Source organism: Haliotis rubra, unplaced genomic scaffold, assembly GCF_003918875.1.
Source record: "Haliotis rubra isolate DU_JTF1 unplaced genomic scaffold, ASM391887v1 Scf6, whole genome shotgun sequence".
NCBI classification, from domain to species: Eukaryota; Metazoa; Mollusca; class Gastropoda; order Lepetellida; family Haliotidae; genus Haliotis; species Haliotis rubra.
Genome location: NW_025767301.1, coordinates 3,481,860 through 3,507,053, shown reverse-complemented (window position 1 = coordinate 3,507,053; position 25,194 = coordinate 3,481,860). Strand labels below are relative to the sequence as shown.

The following is a 25,194-nucleotide window of genomic DNA, read 5'->3' as shown; positions in this document are numbered from 1 at the left end:
CAAACACCTTTCACGTGATGGTATAATCTCCTCATAAAAATTGAAGGTGTATGTGAAAGATGTTTTAGAACAATAACTAGAAACACTCAAACTAACGCCCTGTAGTATTTCAATGGCAGATCGGGGATATTTCATATTTTTCACACACCTCAAAAACACCCTAACACATTTTTTAAAATTATAAAACTATAACTATTACTTGCAAACATCTTTCACCAGATGGTATATTCCCCTCATAAAAATTAAAGGTGTATGTGAAAGATGTTTTAGAACAATAACTAGAAACACTCAAACAACGCCCTGTAGTATTTCAATGGCAGATCGGCGATATGTCATATTTTTCACACACCTCAAATACACCCTAACAAATTTTTTGTAGTTTTAAAACTATCACTATTACTTGCAAACACCTTTCAACTAAAGGTATATTTCCCTTCTAAAGATTAAACGAATATGTGAAAGAAGTTTTTAGCGATATAATTTAGTCTTTCTTCGCTGTGTACTGAGAATTGACTGACTGACTGAGTTTGGTTTTACGCCGCTTTTAGCAATATTCCAGCAACATCACGGCGGGGGACACCAGAAACGGGCTTCACACATTTTACCCAACTGAGAATTGAAGCCAGTGAGCTACAACATGTCGACTTGAAACTTTACTACAAATCTACTGTACTAATACTGACACTAATAACAATTATTTGACTTAAAATGAAGTGACAGAATAGGTAACTTATCTTCTACATGTAGGTTTTCAGTTGTCACAACACTCAGCGTATGTAATCAGTTGTTGAAAATAAACCGGGCTCAATCTTAAAAACTATGCTTCCGCTATATTGGCTACACTGGTCACGTGACGAGCCGAGGCATACGCTAAGTGGCTTTCCGAGGAGTGACCCTGTAGAGAATCCCTGATTTTGTAGATGACAACATGACATGCAAGAGAGGAGGGGTGGGGTAGGGGGTTTCCATTACTTTGTACATAAAATTCAGTTTGGGGAGAGGGGGGCGGAAAATCATTGTACATGCTTCTCCATACTAAACATCATCGACCCCCTGGCCATAAATTATAAACCTGGCTGATTTCACACATACAAGTCAAAAAATTGATTATACAACAGTCTCCTTTCCTGTTGACTGGGTTCCGTCCTGTTGCGCAACTTGGTACAATAACAATTCATTTAACTGGATACATAAATATTAATCAGTATTATTTGATACATTTAAGCACTTGTATATTGCACCACTACGCTCCTTCTAATCCTTGCAAACACGTCGTGCAGCGTGCTCTGTCGTACAGCGTGCTCTGACAAACGGAAACCTGGAAATCTCAAAAGGAGGCTCTGTCGCTAGAAAAGGCGGCCTGGTACAGAATTGATATTAAATCAATCACATTGTGTGTTACAGAACTACACTGAATAAGCGCAAAAAATCACATGACAGGTGTAACCAGTGAGCCAGATGCATTGTGAATCATTTTATGACCTCATCAAACAGGGCAGTCTGTGACGTCTTAAGCCGCGTTTACATGCACCGTTTACCCCCGGGGGGCAAATGTGCCCCAAGGGGGCAAATTTCGTCATGTAAACGGTACATGCAGGGGGTAAATATTTACCCCATGGGGGGTAATGAGGCAAAATTTGCCCCAGGTCAAAAGGTAGGGTAAATATACCCCCGGAGGTAAACGTGTCATGTAAACGCTTTTTATTAGTTAAAGTCATGCTGCCTATAAAAAAAAAATACACCTCGCCATAAAATATAGAAATACGATGTTATTAAAGTTTAAAATTAAAATTCATTTGTAAATACCATTTTCTTTTGAAACAAGGAATTGGAATTCAGTGTAGCCATAGTTGTTTGTGATGTCTATTTTCACTTTCACACGAGAAAATTTTGGATCGGCTGAAACGTAGGTCATTGTCTGAATAGGTTAATGAGACTCATGTTTCGGTTTGGAATAAAACATACATGTGCTGCTGTATTTTAATTTGGTTTAAATATACTATTACGTGTATTCTACTGTGTTTTTACAACAGTTTAATTAAAGTTTTACGTGAATATCCCGGACATATTTAAACGTGATATATAGCAGGGCAACCTCCGTGACTTTCCTTGGGCCGGTCGTCCTCGTGTGACGTCACGTAGCTAAACAATCAGGTTTAGTCTGTGCATCAACTGAAGTGACACCAAACTGCCACAATACCAGCTCGGATAATCCCTGGGATGAGAGCAGTGAGTCGCAGAACTGAAGGTAACCAGTTGCGAGCGATACCCCAAATGCTTTATACTTCCATGTCACCGTCAGGCACGCTCAGCTTGGAGAGTATCTGTGGTTCACAAGACCGATAATATTCACTTTTGAAATCTCAACGTTATAAATATTCCCGGAAATAGTTTACAATTATGAGTTACGGTTAAATATGAAAAGAGTATGTGAAATATGAACAACTTAACTTCAAGTCTTGAGTAAATCTATCTAAGAGGTGCATTTTTTATATGCATTTTGTCGGAAGCTATATCAACCACCGAGTATAAAGTGTTGTGATTTGCTCTTATAATGGGCATAACTGTACAGTTATTAGGAGTGTACGTACAAACAAATGGAAGCCTGAATGTCCGTGTCTGTGATTGTTTCTTTTGTTTTCATTAGTGTCTCTCTTGGCCATTTTACTATATTTCCGTCTTAAACGATTACGGATGAAAGGAGAGCAAATATTCGTAAGGATTTTTAACCTAAGCTTAATGGAAAAGTATAATCTTGTAACCTTCCCAGTGCAGCTCAGTATGTACTTGTGCACTGAAACCCTAACGCATTTACGCACACTCGGGCAGGGCTCAACTGGTTTGTTTATAGAAACACGTTTCTGAGGTTTGAGGTTTGCATGGAATGCATGTGCTGCCTTCAGGCACAAGTGGTCATCTCAAGGATATTTTATGCTTTTACATGTGTGTTGAATTATGTCTCATTTATGGATTAACATCTTACGAGTCTTTCTTTCATAAAGTTTATGTTGAAACATGTAAAAGAGTATGATACCCATAGAAAAGCTTAAATCAACAATCGTATTAAATGTCTCAAAATATATATAGGTGGCATGACCACCCGAAGATCGACAGGACTGGATATTATTTGTAAATTGTTAAGACATTCAGTTTACTTTTCCAGGTTAGTTCACCTAAAGGATTATCTTATCTTAGCTGACATCTCTATCCCCCTGCCCGACCCTAGCACCGTCTGCGACACCCCTCAACATATAACAGATTAGTTATGTTCTAACATGGCCGGTAATGTTCAGGTGTCATCAACCTCTGAACCACTGGAGTCAGACTCCGACGTGGAAACGGTGACACGACCGACGTCGACGCCATCACGCTGCCGATAGGCTGCCTAGATGTCCATTACATGGTCCTCTGCCTTTTGCCATACCACTGGTGTAATTCTTGCAAAAGATGTATAGACAAGATCTTTGACATTCGAAAGGACATGTTGTGATTGGCTACAGAGCCCAGAATCGCTCAATCGGATTCAGCTCACTATGTCTCACTGGAGTCCGTAAGACAACAAGGCCATGCTGCTGTGATAACGTGTCTGATTTGTAGCTGTGCTGTCTGATTTTCTCCATGAGCTGTACTTTGGTTTCTGCATTACCAGATGGAATGGTTGGGGCTTTGTTGCATGTACCATCTGGCGGTAGCCATATGTCATCCGTGGAGTGATTCTTGTTCACCCAGAACTCATCGAGGTATACTATCTGAAAACCCAACTCCCGGTATTCGGCGATGCTTCTGAGATAGTTTGACCTGAGGGTGAGGATTGAATACTTGTCACCAAACACTCCACGATCATCCCACCATGCTTTATACATAAAGATAAGAGTTGTTCTAGATGCATTAATGGTATCATTGATCTCTTCCCTGATGGTACGGAAGGTTGGTGGTATCTTCCTGCGATACAACTTATATACTGCTCTCCTTATCAAAGCTATCAAATTTGTGCTTGCGTCCTGGTTCTGCTTTTGAGACAACCCCTCCTACCTATTTGTTTTTATTAACTACTAAATGCACCTTTCCATATGGCAGGCCCAGGGCTGCACTAATTCTATGATATACCATGTCATATCATATCTCAAGAGTGGTTTTCCCCTGTCCCTCTCCTCCACAAAAATACTTGTAAACATTAGCAATCAGCGTATCCATATCAAGAGCCATGCTTGTGATTACACGCAGTGTAAAATATAGTGATAGTGAGACTCCAGGGTAGCTACATCCGTAATAGTTTCAATATTAAAGTTGTTATTGCTTACGTCAGCTATTGTTTATAATGAAGCTAAGTCTAATTTCAAAATGGGCATTTAAAAAGTATCGTTTGTAATACAACATTCTGGGACACTAATTTGCATAAAGCCATGGTCTGTTCCAAATAAGCCGCTTTGGGCTTCTGCACAGTTTCATTTCTGCACTCAATTCTCCTCAGTAAAATCCTTTTTTTACGTTTCAACTCCGTACCACTGAGACTGTACAAATTGGCGGATCCTGGGGGTGGACACACACACACACACACACACACACACACACACACACACACACACACACACACACACACACACACACACACACACACACACACACACACACACACACACACACACACACACACACACACACACACACACACACACACACACACACACACACACACACACACACACACACACACACACACACCACTTTTGAAAATGACTCCCACATTGACATTAAAGTCTACATAAATGGTAGATACATGTATAATTGTGAAAAACAGTTTTATTATTTTCTTTTAATTATAGGTGTGGTGTGAAAACTTCCGCTCTAAAACACCCCCCACCACACACACCCACGTCATGCGACCGTGCATAAGAACTAGAACACTGCCACGATGCCACAAACTTCCCGAGCCATCTCTCGACAACGACGTGTCACTGAGTTTGTGACTTTCAATAACTGTTTTGTGTTTCTAGATTTTGGTCCCCGTTGCTTTGGTAAGTGTTTATATTGGTTTGGTCTTTCTTGTCCAGTAACAATGCCTCTCTTTTCTTTTAAAAGTCCTCCTATCTAAACGACACCTCAAGTAAATCTTGATTTCCCTGGGGGATCCCATTCTCTTCCCACAGAGGTTACTCCTGTCATATCTTCCTACGTAACCTCTGTTCTAATACGGCCCTTTCATGGTGTGAGCGTTCAAGACTCGTGATTGGAGGCAATCAGATTTAGTTGTGCAATCAGCGACGTTGTTTCAAAAGTGATCATTCGCAAGGCCTCGGTAATTTCCGTATGCTTCGAGAAAACTAAACCTCTTCCCCTGCGCGATGCGCAAACGTTTCTTCTAGACAGAACTCAGTCCATTCTCTTCCCACAGACGTTACTCCTGTCATATCTTCCTACGTAACCTCTGTTCTAATACGGCCCTTTCATGGTGTGAGCGTTCAAGACTCGTGATTGGAGGCAATCAGATTTAGTTGTAATCAGCGACGTTGTTTCAAAAGTGATCATTCGCAAGGCCTCGGTAATTTCCGTATGCTTCGAGAAAAACTAAACCTTCCCCTGCGCGATGCGCAAACGTTTCTTCTAGACAGAACTCAGTCATGTTATGGCAGATCAGTGGCGTCTCCATCGTCCTCGTTGACAACGGACAAGCTAGCCATTAAACGTCTTGTGTGTAACATCAACACAAGTCCCCGGCAGATGGGGGAAATTCTGTGGCCCCACATTTGCCTGTGTTAGTCAAGTTGAATCTAAGTCGATGTAACACGTGTTCTGATTGGATAGAAAGAAGGGAGATCATTCGTGTTGCGATATTTTGCCGCTAGGGGATTTTACGAGAACCGGGAAATATGGCCGTATTAGAACAGAGGTTCGTAGGAAGATATGACAAGTAACCTCTGTGGGAAGAGAATGGGGGGATCCGAGAAAACCAAAATGTACAACTGCAGAGATTATAGTAGACTTGCACAAGTCTCTAAGGTAATAATTAATAGTTTAATGATAATTTCTAAGAAATATAAATGTACCTCTAACAGACTGGCGTCCTTACACCTTGTACTGTCCGTTATCTAGACTTGCCTCTGTAGAGGATATAATAACTATACATCCATGGGCTTTGCATTCAGTACAGCCTTGGAGCCAGGCTAAGATTACCGCTACTCGCTCCATTTCCACGCCTACTTTTCACAAGCCTCCATGTTCGGCGAGATGAGGAAACTTTACGGAGATGACCGAACGTGTGGGCTTTTTCATAGGCTTTAAGGAATGTTGTGATTAATAACTGCAATATGATGTTCATGATAGGTTTAATTATGATGTCCAACTATTATGATACCGCCCAACACTGTGCCCATTTTCTTTCGCCTATTACCAGGTATGGGTTTTGTCAATGAATTCATTGATCAGGTCAACTATTATGATTTTTGCCACTAAGCACTTTAGTTTAAGCACAGTTACTTCTCCCACTTGTCTGACAGTCCCTGAACTGTTATTTTCCCTTCCGTTTAGCCCCTCCTACAATGATAAAGCCCTAAATGAAGCAAGTCCGGTTAATCCCCAACTCACTGGGGTGGGTTCTTTATTAAATTAAATGGAGGGAATTGTTTATAGAAATTATATATATTCAGAAAGTAAGGGACCGTTCATATTTATTGGCAAGGGAGGTAGATGCTGATGTTTTTGGAGAAGCATATGCAATGTGAATGCCCCACCACCACCACCAGTGTATGTACAAAGTAAGTGAACCCCCCATTCCCATACCCCGGCCTGTGACGTAAGCATAATTTTCTAATATTTGTATGTACCAAATTGATGCCCCCAAAAAAAAAACAAAACAACAAAAAAACAAAACAACTCACAAAACCCCTCTAGCCATGAATCACCACCCCCTCAGCCATGAATCACCACCCCCTCTAGCACCACCCCTCTAGCCATGAATCACCACCCCCTCTAGCCATGAAAGCCATGAATCCCCCCTCTAGCCATGAATCACCACCCCTCTAGCCACCTCTAGCCATGAATCACCACCCCCTCTAGCCATGAATTATGAACGGTCACTAAGCGGTGACATGGGTACAATATGTGAAGCCCATTTCTGGTGACCCCCGCCGTGGTATTGCTGGAATATTGTTAAAAGCGGCGTAAAACTAAACTACTCTATCACTCACCTTTCCCTTTGAAATGTTTATCCCATCTGTTGAACACCCTGTAACATTCGGAATACCATGTACATCGAACTACGCAAATGGGATACGATGACATGTGTGAACCAAGTCAGCAAGCCTGACCACCCGATACCGTTAGTCGCCTCTTACGACAAGCATGGATTACTGAAGATCAATTCTAACCCGGATCTTCACGGGTCCACCAACCCTGACATCGGCGTGGCGATAGTGATGAAATCTGATGATCTCACAAGTCTCTGCATGCCAAAGGCCCGGGTTCGATTCCTCACATGGGTACAATGGGTGAGGACATTTCCGATGTCCTCTGCCGTGATTTAGCTGGAATATTGCTAAAAGCGGCGTAAAAACAATACTCACTCACTCACTCAAACGTCACTGTCAGAGTCGTTTCCTATTGATCTTAATAATTGTTTGTCGATTAAATACATAGTTGACAGTAAGACGTATAATTCTCCATATTAGTTATCCCAGTTCTGGTCGTATCCCAGTTCTGGTCGCAACAATCGTCGTCCACAACGGTGGTGTTCAACACACAGTATGTCTCGCCAGCCGTTTCGTTTAGCAACCAGTCAAGCTATACGCTGCATCGATTGAGGTGATGCGAAGTGCTATGAACGTTCAGCCTCAAGTGAAACAGTCATTATGGCAGTGCTATACGTGAGCAGGTAGCTCGTGGTCATACCAAAGACACCGGTTCCTCATAGACCCCCACTGCGGGTAAAAAAATCGATAAACTAAGCCCCGGTTTAGTATCCACACACCTACTATATAATATGTAAAGGTTCATCACAGAAATTTGGTGACATGATCGAAAACCGGACAATTACGCACACGTCAATGAATATATCGCATTTTAAAGGTCCCACAAGTATCCACAGGAACCCGTTATCGGCATGTAGGTTAAAAATAGACTATAGATCTACACGCACGTCACATATGTACTCTATTTATATATGTGACGTGCGTGTAGTTCTATGGTCTATGTTTAACCTACATGCCGATAACGGGTTCCTGTGCAAGTATCACAAGCTCTTTTCCATGTCTCCGATGTGTGTGTGTGTGTGTGTGTGTGTGTGTGTGCGCATGCGCTTTCCGTGGGGATGCATTTGATGTTTTTTATAAAATCGCCAAAGCCCGAGTTGCTGTGCCAGAAGTATACAAAAATAGGTCGGAGTCGGTATAGCCACAGGCAAATTGTAGATCAAATGTGCAGGTCCTTATGGCCGAGACCTCCGTGGTGTAGTGGTTAAATAGTACTTGTTGGTCCCTGCCTGACGCTCGGCATTAATGGGTACAGCAAGGACTGGTCGGCTCGGAGTCAGTATAATGTGTCTGAGTGGGGTATTCATGCTTCACTGCGGCATGGTATCTCAGTGGGGTAGCACTATAAAAACAGCTTAAGCAGCCACACATGCACACGCCTGCACGTAGTCATATGAGCGAAATATTCTTAAGTACTACGTTACACCCCTTTTCACCTCACCACCTGGAATGTGTTGATCGATAAGGGAATATGTGAGCGTTGACACGTGCACGTGTACGCCATCCCAGTTTATAACGGATTTAAGCCAAGGAATGACCAGTCGTTTAGCATTGTTTATCGCTAATCAGAAAAAGGACTAATACACCTGAAGGCCCTCTCACTTTGATGTCAGGAACCAGTAGCAGGCGTTTGAATCATGCCAAGCGTTATATACAGGTGGTCGACACCACATGTAAATAGTGACATTGCTTAACAACAATTACAGCACAGACAGGTGCTTTGGGATTGGGTTGTGCAGATCATGTCAGTTGGAGATAGATAGATAATGGGTTTTTTTATCCTGAAGGGAATTTGCTGTACAAAGTTAACATTGAAAACATATACAATACAACTAAAGATATATATACATAAGACCACAAAAACACCCATACACATGTGAAATATTACTTAAATAGCTAGCAACAACGCCCAATATATTAGGTAAAGATAAATGATGAATAAATAATAATATACTTAAAGATTTAGAACTATAGAGGCGACATGACAAAGACTATGTTGAGGAACATTAGCACTAAAGGTATATTAAAATAACAGTATTATAAAATGATTAACAAACATTAAGATAATGGAATTGGGTTTCAGTACTTTTCACCGAAGCAGAGATAATGTCTCTATCAGGGCCGGATGCAGCTTTTTGAGAGGGGTGGGGGTTGTTGCACACTCTTGAGAGGGGGGTGGTGTGCGCACTTCATTTTCACGAGAGTTTCAACGGTCATTTAATCAACTTTCCTGACAAAGGAAGGGGTGCGCACCCGTGCACACACACACACACACACACACACACACACACACACACACACACACACACACACACACACACACACACACACACACACACACACACACACACACACACACACACACACACACCACATCCTTCTGGATCCGCCTATATTTATGATATGTAACCTTATAGTGACGTAGGCAATGAAATCAGATTCCACAGGAGATCATTGTCCACATCGAGTGACCAATCGAGCGCCCGCTTCACGAAGCTCTCGTAAGCCTAAGATCTCGTAAATTTTCTCGTAGCACTGGACAGGGCGTCTCGTTTTGAGCTAATTAATATCACTCGTCCCTACCTTCAAAGAGACACCAAGCATTCCGTGCCGATTTCACCAGAAACCCAAGTGCTCGCAACGCTGCGATTTTTGTCAAAAGGAGGGTTTTATTCAGAAATTGGCTAACTGTATTAGCATCCCAAACGTTTCGCGTATCCTGCATGCTCCCACAAATGACAATATCCCGCCTGCGACTCGGCTGCAGTGAACTGCTGACAAAAATATGAAAGATACATTTTAGAAAGTCCGATATGCTCATGTGGACTAGCAAATGAGGAGAGTTTTCACTTTTTCTTTACTTGTCCAATATATACTGTAACTCGCGAAATAACATGTACTTTTACCAAAAAGGATATACATTAGACTCAGTATTATTCGGAAATGTCCATGCAACTGCACCTGTAAATATGTAGATTCTTGAATCTGTTCATTTATATATCGTAAAATCAGGCAGATTTGACGCCCTTTTCTCCCAGATAATGATTGTTTACTCTCAACCTATGATGTTGACATACCTCTCTTCTTTTGGACTATGTACAGCGTATACATGACTAACAGCAAAACTATGTCATTATTATTTGTTATTGTAAGGGAGAGGTGTTCATATAAGCTTACAGCTTGTTCACCGTTCCCTATTCAATTTAAATTGAATAAAAATATGTTTAAACCACATTCTACAATGACTTCAGTAAACACTGGATTGTGATTGGTTAATTAAAGTCATTCAGAGGTATATAATCACGTTATACAGGTCTCTGTTTTCCGTGCGCAATCATACATGGTTTACGGTAATGCACTATTTTTGCCTGCCCACTATCATGGCGGACACCAAACAACCTACCGATGCATCGATTAAATTATCTCCTAAATATCCTCTTTCCGTGAGTGAGTGAGTTGAGTTTTACGCCGCACTCGGCAATATTCCAGCTATATGGCGGCGGTCTGTAAATAATCGAGCTAGTGACAAATAGGCCTACAGTGTTGAGTGCGGCGACCCGGTGGAGATCCCAATATATCGATCTGTGTCCCTGGGAGCGATTATAACAACAAGCTGCCGTCGTTATTACGTAATCTAGTGATCACTCCGTGATTTACGTGATTTGTTGTGGGGCGTCATACTGAGTTTCAAGGTCTTTCTGTACATTTAACCTGTTTTCATTGCCGATTGCATTTATACATTCAACATTAACTTCAAGTTGCAGGCACCGCCTCCGTGGTGTAGTGGTTAGAGCGTCCGCCCGGAGAGTGGAAGGTCGCGGGTTCGGTCCCCGGCCGCGTCATACCAAAAGACGTTAAAATGTGGTACTTGTTGGTCCCTGCCTGGCGCTCGGCATTAATGGGTACAACAATGACTGGTCGGCTCGGAGTCAGTATAATGTGTATGAGTGGGGTATTCATGCTTCACTGCGGCGTGGTATCTCAGTGGGCTAGCACTATAAAACCAGCTTTATTCTGGGCTAGTACAAGCAGCCGCACATACACATATACACGCATGTACGTCGTCATATGAGCAAAATATTCTCAAGTACGACGTTAAACCCCATTTCACCTCACCTCACCTCAGGGGCGGTGGGGTAGCTTAGTGGTTAAGGCGTTCGTTCGTCACGCCGAAACCCGGGTTCGATTCCCCACATGGGCACAATGTGTTAAGTCCATTTCTGGTGTCCCCCGCCGTGATATTGCTGGAATATTGCTAAAAGCGGCGTAAAACTAAACTCACTCACTCACTCACCTCACATGAAGTTGCAGGCACAAACTCCCACTGTGATGGAAGATGAGCAGCTGAGCTGTATATTTTCGTATCCAGATTGAAGGCATATTCAGCGAATAATATTTCATATGGCCACTTTAATGTCCTCTGCATGTCCGATTTTGAACCGTTTCACACAGTGTTTGCCCTTAGGGGATAAAAAAGCTGTCGGCCAAATGGTGAGGTGAGGTGATATTGGGTTTAACGTCGTGCTTGAGAATATTTCATATGCATAGGTGGATACAGAGGAGGGTGGACACCTTTTGTCCTGAAAGTTTATTAAATGACCATTGAATTGAAACTCGGGTGAAAATGAAGTGTGCACCCCTCCTTTTCTCAATAGTGTGCACACCCCACCCACCACCCACCCCTTTCTCAAAAAGCTGTATCCGCCCCTGGTATGTGTATGTGCGACTGCTTGTACTAGCCCAGACTGAAGCTGGTTTTATAGTGCTAGCCAACTGAGATACCATGCCGCAGTGAAGCATGAATACCCCACTCAGACACATTATACTGACTCCGAGCCGACCAGTCCTTGCTGTACCCATTAATGCCGAGCGTCAGGCAGGGACCAACAAGTACTATTTAACCACTACACCACGGAGAAGGTCTCGGCCATAAGGACCTGCACAAAACAAAAGCTGTGGGTCCGGGTTGTTTTCAGTCGGCTTCGGGCTTAAGGACCGACGTTAATTTCAAACGCTGGTTTCACATCTGTAGACACATATATAATTCATCTCTGAAGCTATATAAATTCGCGCGCTCGTTCGTAACAATAACAGTATTCTTGGAAAGAGAGAGAAATATTATATATTCAATATTTTAAAACGTGATGTTCATGTGCCTTAAAACGGGTTGCAAAACATCACATTTGTCAATCGAGCCCTTTTAACAATGGGATTGAGCTGAGGATTGTACGGCGTGGCGAAAAGCTATCAAACACGTGACGAAATCGCTTGCTCAGAATACAGCCAATCAAAACGCGAGCTTGTTCAACAACAAATCAATAACACTGCCTCACGTGTCGGGGAGTGTGCTTGCCTGTAAAGTCTATCCACAGCAGACGTGATTTCGGGAATTTACTCTGCTGCTTTTGCTTAAGTACATGTTTGTTGTGAATCGGAATATCAATTTACATACGGATGAGAGGTAAGTTTGTGCTTCCTCTTTTGAAAACGTTGCTTTAGATCAGAAACCTGACGGACGGAATGCCAGAAGGCGTGATTTTAGAAGCCGTCTACCTCTCATTAGTGTCATAAAACAAAATATGTCGCACGAAAATAATAGCTAGTACCGGAAAATGCCTCTTCGAGCCACAGGACTATTTGTGTTAAAATAAGCTTATGGTACCCCCAATCCTGTTCGTAACCCTTGGGTCAGTGGGAAGGAAAAGACTAGTGATAATTCGCGTGCGTCTCATCTCTTCTTTTCAGACTATGTCTGTTTTCATGCGCTTAATGTGAAATTGATTCTGCCAAAAATATTTTGCAGTTATTTTTTCTGATAATTGTTTCAGTATTCCATCTTATTCTACCGTCCTTGTTAAACAACATTGCTTGACTGTAATATTTTCATAATTTCTGGCAATGCAGCCCGTTTGGACAAGGGAAGTAACTCTGTTTGTTCACTGACTTAAAATTTTTTATTTATGCAAAGTATATATGGTCTGTTTCAGAAAATAACCTTGTTGTACATTTCACTATCAAACAAGTGTTGGCTTGTATTATATCCAACAAAGAATTAATGGTTGATGAGTGGTAACGTGATTCATCCAATAATTTCTGTATGGTTGTAAGGCGTAGTATTGACTAGGGTGAGTTGCCAGGTAACAGGGTATGCAGAGTAACAACATATAACTTCTTTGAATGACGATAAGAGTTCTTCCCGCTCCCCCATACCAAATAATATTTATAAATTAATATATGCTAAAATTATTAAAAAACCCGTAACACAACAATTACGTTGAGAACTCACAAAAATATCTAAAAGCCCCTAAATTAATTACAATATATAGGGTCGAACCACGTTACGTTACCTCTGTTAATCTATTACAAAAACAATATGGGGGAACAGAGTTCCTGAATGTCTTTTGTTCTAGTTCTAGAGGATTCTTAACAGTTTTTCTCTTGTTTTCAGTGACATATGACTAATATGGGTCCTATACATCATCAAGAATTAGATGACGATGCTGTCACAGAGGGAATTGAAGGAAGTATGATTGATAATGGGCCAAGCATTTCTAGGTGCTCCACACCAGACAACAAAGAAGATCTGTGTATTGTCAGGCGGACTAATGTCTACACTGGCCAACACAAGACAGGGAGAAAGGAGCAAGATTCAGGTAGGGATGAGCTTTTTGATAACCTTTTTCTCCTGATTTGAATGCAGGGAAAATTTGGAACCATTTTAAAGCTAGAAAGTGTGTTCATGTGCCAGACAAAGTTGTATGGAGTTGTTGATACTTCTATGTCTTGAAATAGCATTTTGAAGTTATTATTTTAGCATTCTTTATGTTCGTTTTGGTTTGAAATTGATATTTTATGACAGACCTCAACAATATATGAAACATATGAATAACTTTGATGCTCAAATTTCAGAGTACATGTATTCATAAGACATAAGTTAAGTGCTCGAACTGATATCACTGCCATATTCAAGCTCTCTGTAATTGATTATTTTCAGACCTTCTACATATAATTTATTTTGCTGTGCTGTATTTAAACAGCAGTGTTGAAAACACCTGCCAGGGTTTTAAGAAAGGGTTAGTGCCTGTATGGTGCCTTTGTACTGTTAGATTTACAGGTTTGTTATTTCTAGTCCAAGATGTACCCAGTGTATGAAATAATTTTGAAAAGTCACAGGCCAGGACGGCCAGTTAAGTAAATATGTTGCTAGCCCACATCATACTTCACTGGCCCTGCCAAATATCAGTAGTGAAATTCACATCAGTCAGAATTGGTGTGATGTGTGGTAATTGAAGATATTAAATGTTACTTTTCATGATTTGTATTGTAATGGATCCTAACTCTTTTGCCCAATGCTGTTATCATTTTTTAATAGCGATCTTCGTGTGACAAGAGATAATAAATATCACGAAATGTTTGTGGACAGACTTTTAACACCTTAATAATTGACATCATCATTTTGCTGATCGGTCCATTGATGCACTCGATTCTCATGATAGGGCCTAAAAAAATGTTGTGGTTCCGATTACCCGACCGACCCTTGAATTCTGGTGCCAACCCTATTTTATGTCAGTGGAATGAATAAAATAAGATTTCAGATACCATTGTTTTTTTCCCAGCACCAACAGATATCGGTCATTCTGATAGATAAAGTCAATATGCTGGCTGCAAGCTTGATTGAATAAACAATTACACATTGATAAATGTGTTATTAGTTTGTACTTTACTTCTAAAAAAAATATGTGAAAAAAATAATTCCAACCTACCTACCCTAAATTTTAAAGAGTGTAATGGGAACCACAACATCTGTTTTATTTGGCCTAAGTAATATAAACAGAAACCTACTGACACTGTCTTAGAACCCTTATTCTATGACAAAGAGTGAGTCAAGGTGACTCCCATGTTTAGGAGCCATGTGCAATCGTTTATAAATGACTATTTGTTTTGAATGAATTTTTGCAGTGACTGTAATGATATGTATAGTATATGTTAATTATTTCATAGCCATTTCAAATGTCTAGAAGCTGGTATGGGGACTGATCTTTCACGTGGGCAAACTGCATGTAACAGATTAAGTGGGCTCACGTTGTGTGCTTGGTGGCCAGGAGCACATTGTCACATTGAGTTGGCCTCGGGGATTGAGGCTCGCTGTCATTGGCTGCTGTTTGTGAGCTGATCGTAAATATTGTTTCTCTGAAAACAAACACTGGGATCGTAAAATGTGCAGTGATAAAACACTGAGCTTTGCTCGGCATGATGAAGTCTGACCCTGAACTTCAAGTAGTGGGGATCGTGCCAGGGAGATCTCAGTTCATGAGCAGCTAGTGCCAGTGCGAGCTTTGAGGATGACAACTGAGTTTTCTTCTGACAAGTTCTGTGTGAAAATGAATTTATTAGGAGATGATATTGAGAAGCATTTAAGATTTTGAAAGTCTGCTTTTGGAAAATTTGGAGGATTCAAGCCAAGATTGATTGCAGGTTTTTCCTACAGTATAAGGATAAGTTTTCTGAAAGTGTTGCCATGGATATCCTTGTTTCTGTGATACATTGATTGACCAGATGGAGTACATACTGTGATTATGTGAAGAAGGGTTTTCGTACAAGTCAATATAAGTGTGTTGAACAATGTTTGAAAAATTACTGAAATGATTAACCTGGTGGATTTAATTGTTTGAACAGTCTCTTTTCTGGATGGATAAGTGAAAACATGATATGCCCGTGGATGGTTCCCATGTAGTTTAAGTCTGAAACAGAATATATACTGAAAGTTGTCAACCAGGAACAGCCTATTACCACAGTCCACAGTACGGGGCTACAAACAGTGGAAGATATTGGAAGACAAATAAGACAGTTACAATGAAAGTTGAAGTTGCTGAGGCGGACACGACGACTCCTAAGAATGGCACTGCAGTCTGTATCCAACAGTTGGTGGATATTATCCAACATGTGATATTACCTGGAATCCAGGATGTGTGTGTATCTGAGCACAGAGGTCTGCAGTACAAGCCAGGAGGTGGTACCCTTGAACTCTTGAACATTCATTATATTTCTGTTGAAAAATGTTTTGTTGTACAATCAGGTTTGGTGTAAATCTTTGAAGGGCATTTAGGTTTGGTGTAACTTGGAATAAGATTAGTTCTTTTGAAATACACAATGCCATTTTAGAAAGTGGTCAAATGTAACATATGTTATATTTGGGATTACACTTTCTTAATAAAGTACAGAATCTAGTTCTTTTTGTTTAAGATGTTTATCAGTAGGGGTTCTTGTGGAAACATTTGACATGTTTGATGAGTGCAGTTTTAAATTGAGGGTGATTGTTTTTAGGTTATCCTTGTAATTGTAAGACAGGGTTTTTGCTGGTTGTTAGTAAGGGTGTTTCTTCGCAGTGAGGGGGCGGTGGAGTAGCCTAGTGGTTAAAGCGTTGGCTCGTCACACCGAAGACCCGGGTTCGAATCCCCACATGGGTACAATGTGTGAAGCCCATTTCTGGTGTCCCCTGCCGTGATGTTGCTGGAATATTGCTAAAAGTGGCATAAAACCAAACTCAGTCAGTCAGTCTTCGCAGTGAGTGTGTTTGTTTGTTGTTTGTTTGTTGTGTGTGAGTGTGATAACTATTAAAATCATCAATGCTATCATGATACCAAAATCTCAGTTGCAAGTTTCTCATTGCCTCTTACATCCCAATACATCTGGGCTGGTGGGGTAGCTTAGTGGTTAAAGTGTTTGCTTGTCACGTCGAAGGCCCGGGTTTGATTCCCCACATAGACACAATGTGTGAAGCCCATTTCTGGTTTCTCCTGCCGTGATATTTCTGGAATGTTGCAAAAAGTGGCGTAAACCCAACTTACTCACTCATGCACTCACCCAATACATCTGCTACTTACAAGATTGATACATTGCCACAGATGTTGTTACCTAGGTAATGCATCCACTATTTCAAAGATTCAAATTGCTACCGATGCTGTTAAGGGTAATCTGGTAATCCATCCTTTATTTCAAAGATTCATACATTGCTACAGATGTTGTTAGGGAGGTAATAAATGTCTTCCAGATATGTCATTGGTGGTCACTATACATGCAAGAACCATGATGACTTAGGTTTTGATTAACACATTGATACATACTTACAACACAATGCTATAGGCAATTATAAATGTTCATTTGAGTGTTTTGTGACTCATTAATATTATCAGTAGTGTTGTGCACTGTTCGCACCAATAAGTCAGTATTTGTAATAACCTATATCCTATATACTGCTGAACAAATGTGATGTGTTGACATTTTTCATCAAGTTTGCTCTTATGACTTATGCTAATAAGGCAAGAATATGGTTGGCTGTTGTGAAAGGTCAAGGTCACCAGAATGCATAAAATTTTCCATGCGTCTTCTGATACATTGAATGACTTATTCAAGCAAAGCTGTATATGTATATATTGTTGAACCCTAACTATAGTGTACTTGATTATGTTCAGAAATGACCGAAGGTTGAAATTGTTGAAAGTGTTCCCACTATGAAGATGTTTGTGTGGCATTGATACTTACGCTCGATTTAGTCATTTGTTTCATTTTATTAGTCTCCCAGAGCAAATCGATAGTCGCTGATGGACACAAGATCTGTTGGTTAACTCCTTATTTGATCAATACCTCCAGCCCTACTCAATATGGTGTCTCACATCAGCATCTCTCATCAAACATCCTTCAATATGGAATTGTCAGTGAAAAGTCACTGTGTCATATGCTGGTGTTTGATGGTACAAATTAGTATAGTATGGTTTTAGGACAATTTGTACAGCTCCCAGGATGCAGATCCAGTGACGATAAGCAACCTTTGTTGTGGAGCGTCCTTGGATGGGTGACCATGTTCGTCAACTTGACTTTGGAATTCCCAGTGCAGGGGTGAAAATAACCCATTGCCCGACGTCCCAGTCCAGTGTTTTTTTCTGTCGGGCAAGCAAATTTGTATATCACGCTGTATCGGTGTCCAGTTGACTTTCCAATGTTAATTATGTTGTTTATTTAAAAAATCAACAAGAAAATTGGCCGGTATAGTGCAAAAAAATATCAGGGCAAGGGATTCTACACTGTCACTGCCACTGTCCCGGAGTACATGTGCAATTTTAAAGTTATTTCCACCCTTGCTGTGCTTGCGTTAGGGTTAATGTAACTCCTTGAGGGTAAATATAATGTAAGGCCAACAACTCTTCATGCTTATTGCTGTATTGGAGGCGTTTGGCTAACCTAGTTGGTAACACCAGTAATATCAGGGTGGGGACACCAGAAATGGGCTTCACACATGATTGTACCTATGTGGGAAATCAAACCCAGGTCTTCGGCATGACGAGGGAGCACTTTAACCACTAGGCTATCCCACCGCCCTTCACCAAATCATTTATTGCCCTGGTATGTACACTTGCTCATACTGACATGATGTGTTTTCCTCAAGTTGTTGTCGTCATAGGAATAATACTGTGCTGGTAGCTGTTGCCAATTGTTGTCTATTGCCAATATGGTAAAATATCAGTTCTTCTTCTTCTTCAGAACCTTGGATAGGATACCATCGGATAGGCTGGCCCAGTCAGGAGTACTCACCTCGCCACCCCACCCAGCAGGTGCTCAACATCCTTCACCAGCAACAGCAGCAGCAGCAGCAGCATTTGTTGTCGCAGTCGTCCTCATGGCTGAACCCTTCAAGCATGTCCTCCTTACTGCGGGAGGGTCCAGCATTCAGTGGAGGGGAAGCTTCTACAGGTATGCCCCCTAAATTTTGTTGGTTTTATCACTTGCAGTATTGTGGTTTTTTCAAAACTTTAATTCGCAGTATGTCAGCAAAACCTTCCTTCGTATGAAGAGAGTAACTTGCTTCTTTGGTGAAGCAAAATTAATTAATGGCCCGATATATGGACAGTATGGGAAAAATAATTAAGCTTTGGTACAATTTGTGAAAAACAGGGTTCTAGCTGACCATGCTCTTACATGAAGATAATTACTGTTAATTCAGTGTGAAAGGCAGCTTATTACACTTGTGGCGGAAAATATATACAATTATGTACGGTTATACTCTGGGGCTCCAGATTGAGGTCAGCTGGAACCTCGGATACATAAGGAGAGGAGGGGATGAGGTGAATGTGTTTGAGAGGGAAAGAACCAAAACACCATCTTGTCCTGAGCTTAGTTCAATTCAGTGGTTTATGTCACATAACAAGGTGCTGGGAGAACACGACTTTGGCTGGGCCAAATCATGAGTGATATATAATAATTATAAAAAAATAAATAATCGAGTCTGGTCCAAACAATCAAGTGATCAACAGCATAAGCATTGATCTACGTAATTGGGATACCAATTGTGTCAAACAAGTTACCAAGTAACCAAATCAGAGAGTGGATGTTTAGATTTGACTTTTTGTTTTACATGTAATACTTGTTGATGTATTTGATGATTATCTGGATAATTCCGTTGTATCTTGTTGTATTAGTCACATGTTCATAGATAGTTGATTTCAAGGGTAGATTATGTAGTTTTATAATGATTATGTAACTTTTTTCATAAATTGTCATTTCCCCATTTTAAATGTGTCCTTCAGACCATGTACAACGTGTCTTCACACGTGACACATGTGGTCTCACCCTAGGCAAGTGAATTTATTCATAAATTGCCTGTTCACCCAGCAGTGAGTGGGTACCCAGTGGGATAAGCCATATGAATGTTTACCTTCTAGTGCCTTCACAGCTTGTGTTATCCAGGGTAATATTGTGTTCGCACCTTGAGCATGCACAAGTGCGTGGAAACAGGTGCTTTATAAATAGCCATTATTACTATCATCATCATCATCACCATTATCATAATGCACAATGATAGCATATGTACTTACACAGCCTTTCTACTCCTGAACAGATAGCTCCAGCTATTCAGAGGTTGATTCTCTTCATCACAGCAATGCACATTCAAGGAGCATGGTATGTATTTTGTCAAAATAATGGAATTTGTCAGCTAAAATATCTGTTAAACATGTTTGTCACTTCCGTTCTGGAACTGACATGTAATGAGTGGTGATGGGGTAGCCTAGTGGTGAAAGCATACACTCATCATGCTGAAGACCCAGGTTCAATTCCCCACATCGGTACAATGTCTGAAGCATATTTCTGGTGTCCCCAGCTGTGATATTGCTGGAATATTGCTTAAAGCTAATGACTCCTATAGTCTTAATGAAAATGTTTTTCAAGCATCATTCATGACATTCTACGCAGAACGATGACATTGATGTGTTTAATTTCTTCATGCCTAAATACACAGGACAATCTTTTCGGACATATTTGTTCATTTTGCCAAATATTACAAAAATTCAACTGTCCATTTTCAAAGCTTTTTGGTATGTTTTGAATTTGCATGATTAGACAAGAAAAAGACAAGATTTGATAGCTTGGAGCATGCAGAAGCATGTGGAAACAGGCGCTTTATAAATGGCAGTTAATATAGTAATATTAATATTATAGTTATCTCACTTAAGGTGATTTAATACAGTTCATATTCTATGCTTCAGAGTGCAGCAAGAGGTAAAGCTATCTCCACACCATCATCTTCAGGACTTGTGGATGAACAGAGCCTGCCTGTTACTTCGGCCCCAGCTACAGGAGTGTCATGTGTTCCCTTGCCAGTCCAGTGTGTGACTGACGCCATTGACATTAACTACCAGGACAGTTGTGACCACAGAGACCGCAACTTGCTCAAGAGGAAGTATTCATTGAGCAAGATGGAGTCCGCATCCAGTTCCAGTCCAAAGCAGATTCATCTGGATGATTCTGTACAGACTGAGAAGAAGAAGCGTTTTGCTCGGACAACTGAAGCTTTGAAGAAGCTGGGCTTGTGGGAGATCGCAATGAGGACTGGCGAAATGATTATCCAGAATCGGGCACTTCAGCAGGAGTTGACCGAACTGAGACAAGAATCAAAGCAGCTGATGCGAAATGTGTTGAAAAATCCTGAAAATACAAGTTTGAAACAGGCTCTCCTCACTATGCAGGCACAGTTTTATGCCCGTAAACACAAGTCCTTTGAGAATCACAATATTTCTATCAAATCTTCTTGATTGGCATTTGTCTCAGTTCTCTATTCACCTTCATTTGCATATCATTTGCATACCATTACCACATCACTGGGCGTTTGTAGATATCTATATCTGTTTTCATAGTATGTGTGAGAGTCCACCTTTGTAGGATCTGAACAGACTTGTTTTGTTTGAATATGTTCAAGTTTGAGATGTACATAATCTTTCAACTGTTGTAAATTTTGATTGTATTTATGCTTTTTGTTAATTATGTCAGCATGCCACCCCACCTCCATGATTTTTTCAAAAATACATTCATCACACTGGTACATGAAGCTTTTTAAATATTTTGATTGCTGTGACTTTTCAATTTATGAATTGGCATTTTGTTAACATGATTTTTCTTATTCAGTTATGAAATCTGATTCGTTATCTTTTCAAAATACCCGGAAAGATAATTAATATTTACATGTCCCACACTGGTACCCTACTTTATCGGCCCCTCCCACCCCCATTTCAACAGTTCATCCCACATCGGTATCCCACACCTGTTACCCCTTAAACAGCCCCTCCCTCTCACATCAGTACACCACTTTATCGACCCCTCCCACACCTGTAACCCCCTTAAAAAGCCCTTCCCTCCCACAAAGTTACCCTACTTTATAGACCCCTCCCACACATGTAACCCCCTTAAACAGCCCTTCCCTCCCACATCAATACCCCACTTTATCGACCCCTCTCACACATGTAACCTGCTTCAACAGCCCCTCCCTCTCACATCGGTACCCACTTTATCGACCTCTACTACACCTGTAACCCCCTTAAACAGCCCTTCCCTCTCATATCGGTACCCCACTTTATCGACCCCTCCCACACCTGTAACCCCCTTAAACAGCCCTTCCCTCTCACATCGATACCCCACTTTATACTTTATCGACTCCTCCCACACCTGTAACCCCCTTAAACAGCACCTCCCTTTCCCATGCGTACCCCACTTTATGAGCTCCACCCACGCTAGTGCCCGCTGTATTAATCTCAGGAAACCGGCTTCAACAGCCCCTCCCTCCCACATTGGTACCCCACTTTATTGACCCCTCCCACACCTGTAAACCCCCTTGAACAGCCCCTCCCTTTCCCATGGGTACCCCACTTTATGAGCTCTGCCCTCATTAGTACCCGCTGTACCGGTATTAACCTCAGGTAACCAGCTTCAACAGCCCCACCCACACTGATACTTTGCTCTCCTCATGAAGGATCAGTGATGGTAAAGTTTACAGGTGTTGCAACAAGAAATAATATTGGTATGTCCAGTTTGGGAAGACTTCTCACAAGTTAACATTCAATATCTATTTCCCATGTTTATAGATTTTGTGACAAGACTCATAGCAACAAAATATGGAGTTGAATGTCGGGACATTAATCAATAAACTGCTAGTGGACTGTTGCTGTACTTGGCTTTAGTCAATGATGATCCATGTTTTGGAAAGTACTTTCAGAGTTCCTATTCACTGAAACTGACAAACATACTTTGTTGTGAATGCCTGTATTATAAAACTACTACTTTGAGAGGCATTTAGAAGTTTAGCAGTAAGGAAGGATAAGAATATCAAGCAAGTGATGATAATGGTGTTAGAACCTACACCAAAATGCTGCTCAGGCTGTAATAAAGTCGTTCATCCATATATTGTTATCCTTCCTTATATTAATGCTACTAATATTAAACATACCTTATATCAGTAAGTTTTCAAGAAATTCATGGTACAGTAGATGTTTAAATTAGTTCACAATTGTCCTTCGTGTTAAGTCTTAGTGTAGCCCTAGTTTAGCTACCTAGTGATACCACTTCATTTATTATTCACTTACTGTTGTGGAGGCACATCATTGGGACTCACGCTGAGTGCTAGTTACCTTCTTATTGTCATACAATATCATACAGATGTCAGGGGGGACAGTGGGGTAGCCTAGTGATTAAAGCATTCGCTTCTCAAAGTCGTCAAACCTGAGTTCGATTCCACACATGGGTACAATGTGTGAAGCGCATTTCTAGTGTCCCCCTCTGTGAAATTGCTGGAATATTACTAAAAATTGGCATAAAACCAAATTCACTCTCTACAGATGTCAGATGATACTTAGAGGTCATACCATTTTGTGATTATTAATCATGTTAAACTTTGAGAATCCTTTAATTATCCACCTGAGCACTTTGTGGACACTGGATTTTCTATCTTTTATCTTTGGGACCTTCAATTTTCTATCTAAGCTATTGGTTGATCCGTGATGTTCTATCTTTGCCCTTTGGAAGCCTTTATTTTCTATCTTTGGGACCCTTAATTTTCTATTTTAGCCCTTTGGGGACCACTTATTACCCTTCATAATGTTTGTGAATGTGCTGAAGATACAACTACCACCCATTATCTGCCATTCTGGTAAACCAGATTTTCAGGGAGTAGTTACCAGTTTCATACTAGTGCTGTCAAATTCAAGAAACCTGCTTTTTGTCTTCTTTAGTCAGCTTCTTGTGAATCAATTTATTGGTGTGTCAAAGTGCACAAATGTTGGTTCTGAGGTGACTTGTAATGCGTTCCTTGTTTTCTGACAGAGAACTAAGGTCTGATTTTAATGAGATTCCCTAAAGATAATTTTTTTTATGTCAGATTGGTGTATTCCTGTAAACTCCTAAAACATTTACTTTGTTTAATTGCTGGGTTGAATGTTTCTTATTTATTGTCATGTGATACTATGTCTTCAACTGATGTCGTTACATGATTGCTGATGCAGCGTTCACTCACATTCACTCACTCACTCACCTTAAATGTGAATATATTATGTTTTGTGCAGTATCTATTTTAATTTTTGTGCCAGACAAGTTATATTTCTTGTTTTACAGATCTTTAGTCATTTATGACTATTGAAGCCACTAGTGGTGGTCCAATTAATTGAAATAATCGAAGATTGGTCGCAATGACTAAACGACCAAGCAATCAATCATGTTTTGTCATAATCGAACACAAGCAATTTTGGAATACTTGTTTGCATTAACATTATTTATCACAAGGGTTTTTTTAATGTTACGTTTCATAAGCACTACAAGCTCGTTCCAAGTCGTGATTAAATTTATCTTGAAGACTCCAAGAAATTTATGTTCCAAACATAATAGTCATCCTTTAAAGACGTGAAATTTGAAAGAAAAAACCCCCAAAAGAACTGCATGGTTTTTTTCATTATTTTTTGTGCATTAACAAACATAGCCAGGACAATTTGATAAAAGACGCTAACCAATTATTTTCGATGATTGATCGGTTGTAATGGACCAATCATCAATTATGAGATTTTAATCAATTCCCAACAATAGAAGCCACATGTCGAATGTTATTAGGGAAGGATAATTTGCTGTTGTGTTTTTGGATAGAAAAGATTAAGTATGGAGGCAGAAGAAGCTGTAAAAACAGATGTGTTATATAGTGAAACTAATTTTTTGTTTAAGACAAAAGATTAATGAGAATGTGTTTTCAGTTGCAGTCCGTTACCTTTTTCCATCTGCAACCTGACTATTTTCCAACGCATTCTTCTGGGACGAACCCCACTTTCCTAAGAATATGAAATGACAGGACAGAGCAATGCCAGCAACGTCAATCATGGACGATGTGGCTAATTTCATACTTTTTTGTTTGTTTCCCTCATTAAAATTTTTAACAGGTATTATTTCGAATTATGCTTTGTGTAATGAATCTTTAAATAGTATTTAAATAATACATTACATTTTCAAAATGTATGACTGATCTGTAAGACAAGATGAAATCGGTGGCACTAGTAGAATTACCGTCCATCTTGCAACATGCACCTTGATCGTTCTTCAAGGAACTGTAAAAACTGTTGTATTCTTTCAGGAAATGTATTTTTAGGAAAAA

The 25,194-nt window shown here is 40.4% G+C and overlaps 1 protein-coding gene across 1 annotated transcript; it reads left to right on the top strand.

The window, feature by feature from the left end:
* Nucleotides 1–12,555: 12,555 nt before the first annotated feature.
* Nucleotides 12,556–24,294, top strand: LOC124255255. The gene is made up of 5 exons (XM_046689114.1): nucleotides 12,556–12,705; nucleotides 13,693–13,897; nucleotides 18,783–18,992; nucleotides 20,137–20,198; nucleotides 20,783–24,294. Exons 2-5 carry the CDS (start codon nucleotides 13,699–13,701, stop codon nucleotides 21,326–21,328), a joined length of 1,017 nt encoding a protein of 338 aa, XP_046545070.1. The 5' UTR covers nucleotides 12,556–12,705; nucleotides 13,693–13,698; the 3' UTR covers nucleotides 21,329–24,294.
* Nucleotides 24,295–25,194: the final 900 nt, after the last annotated feature.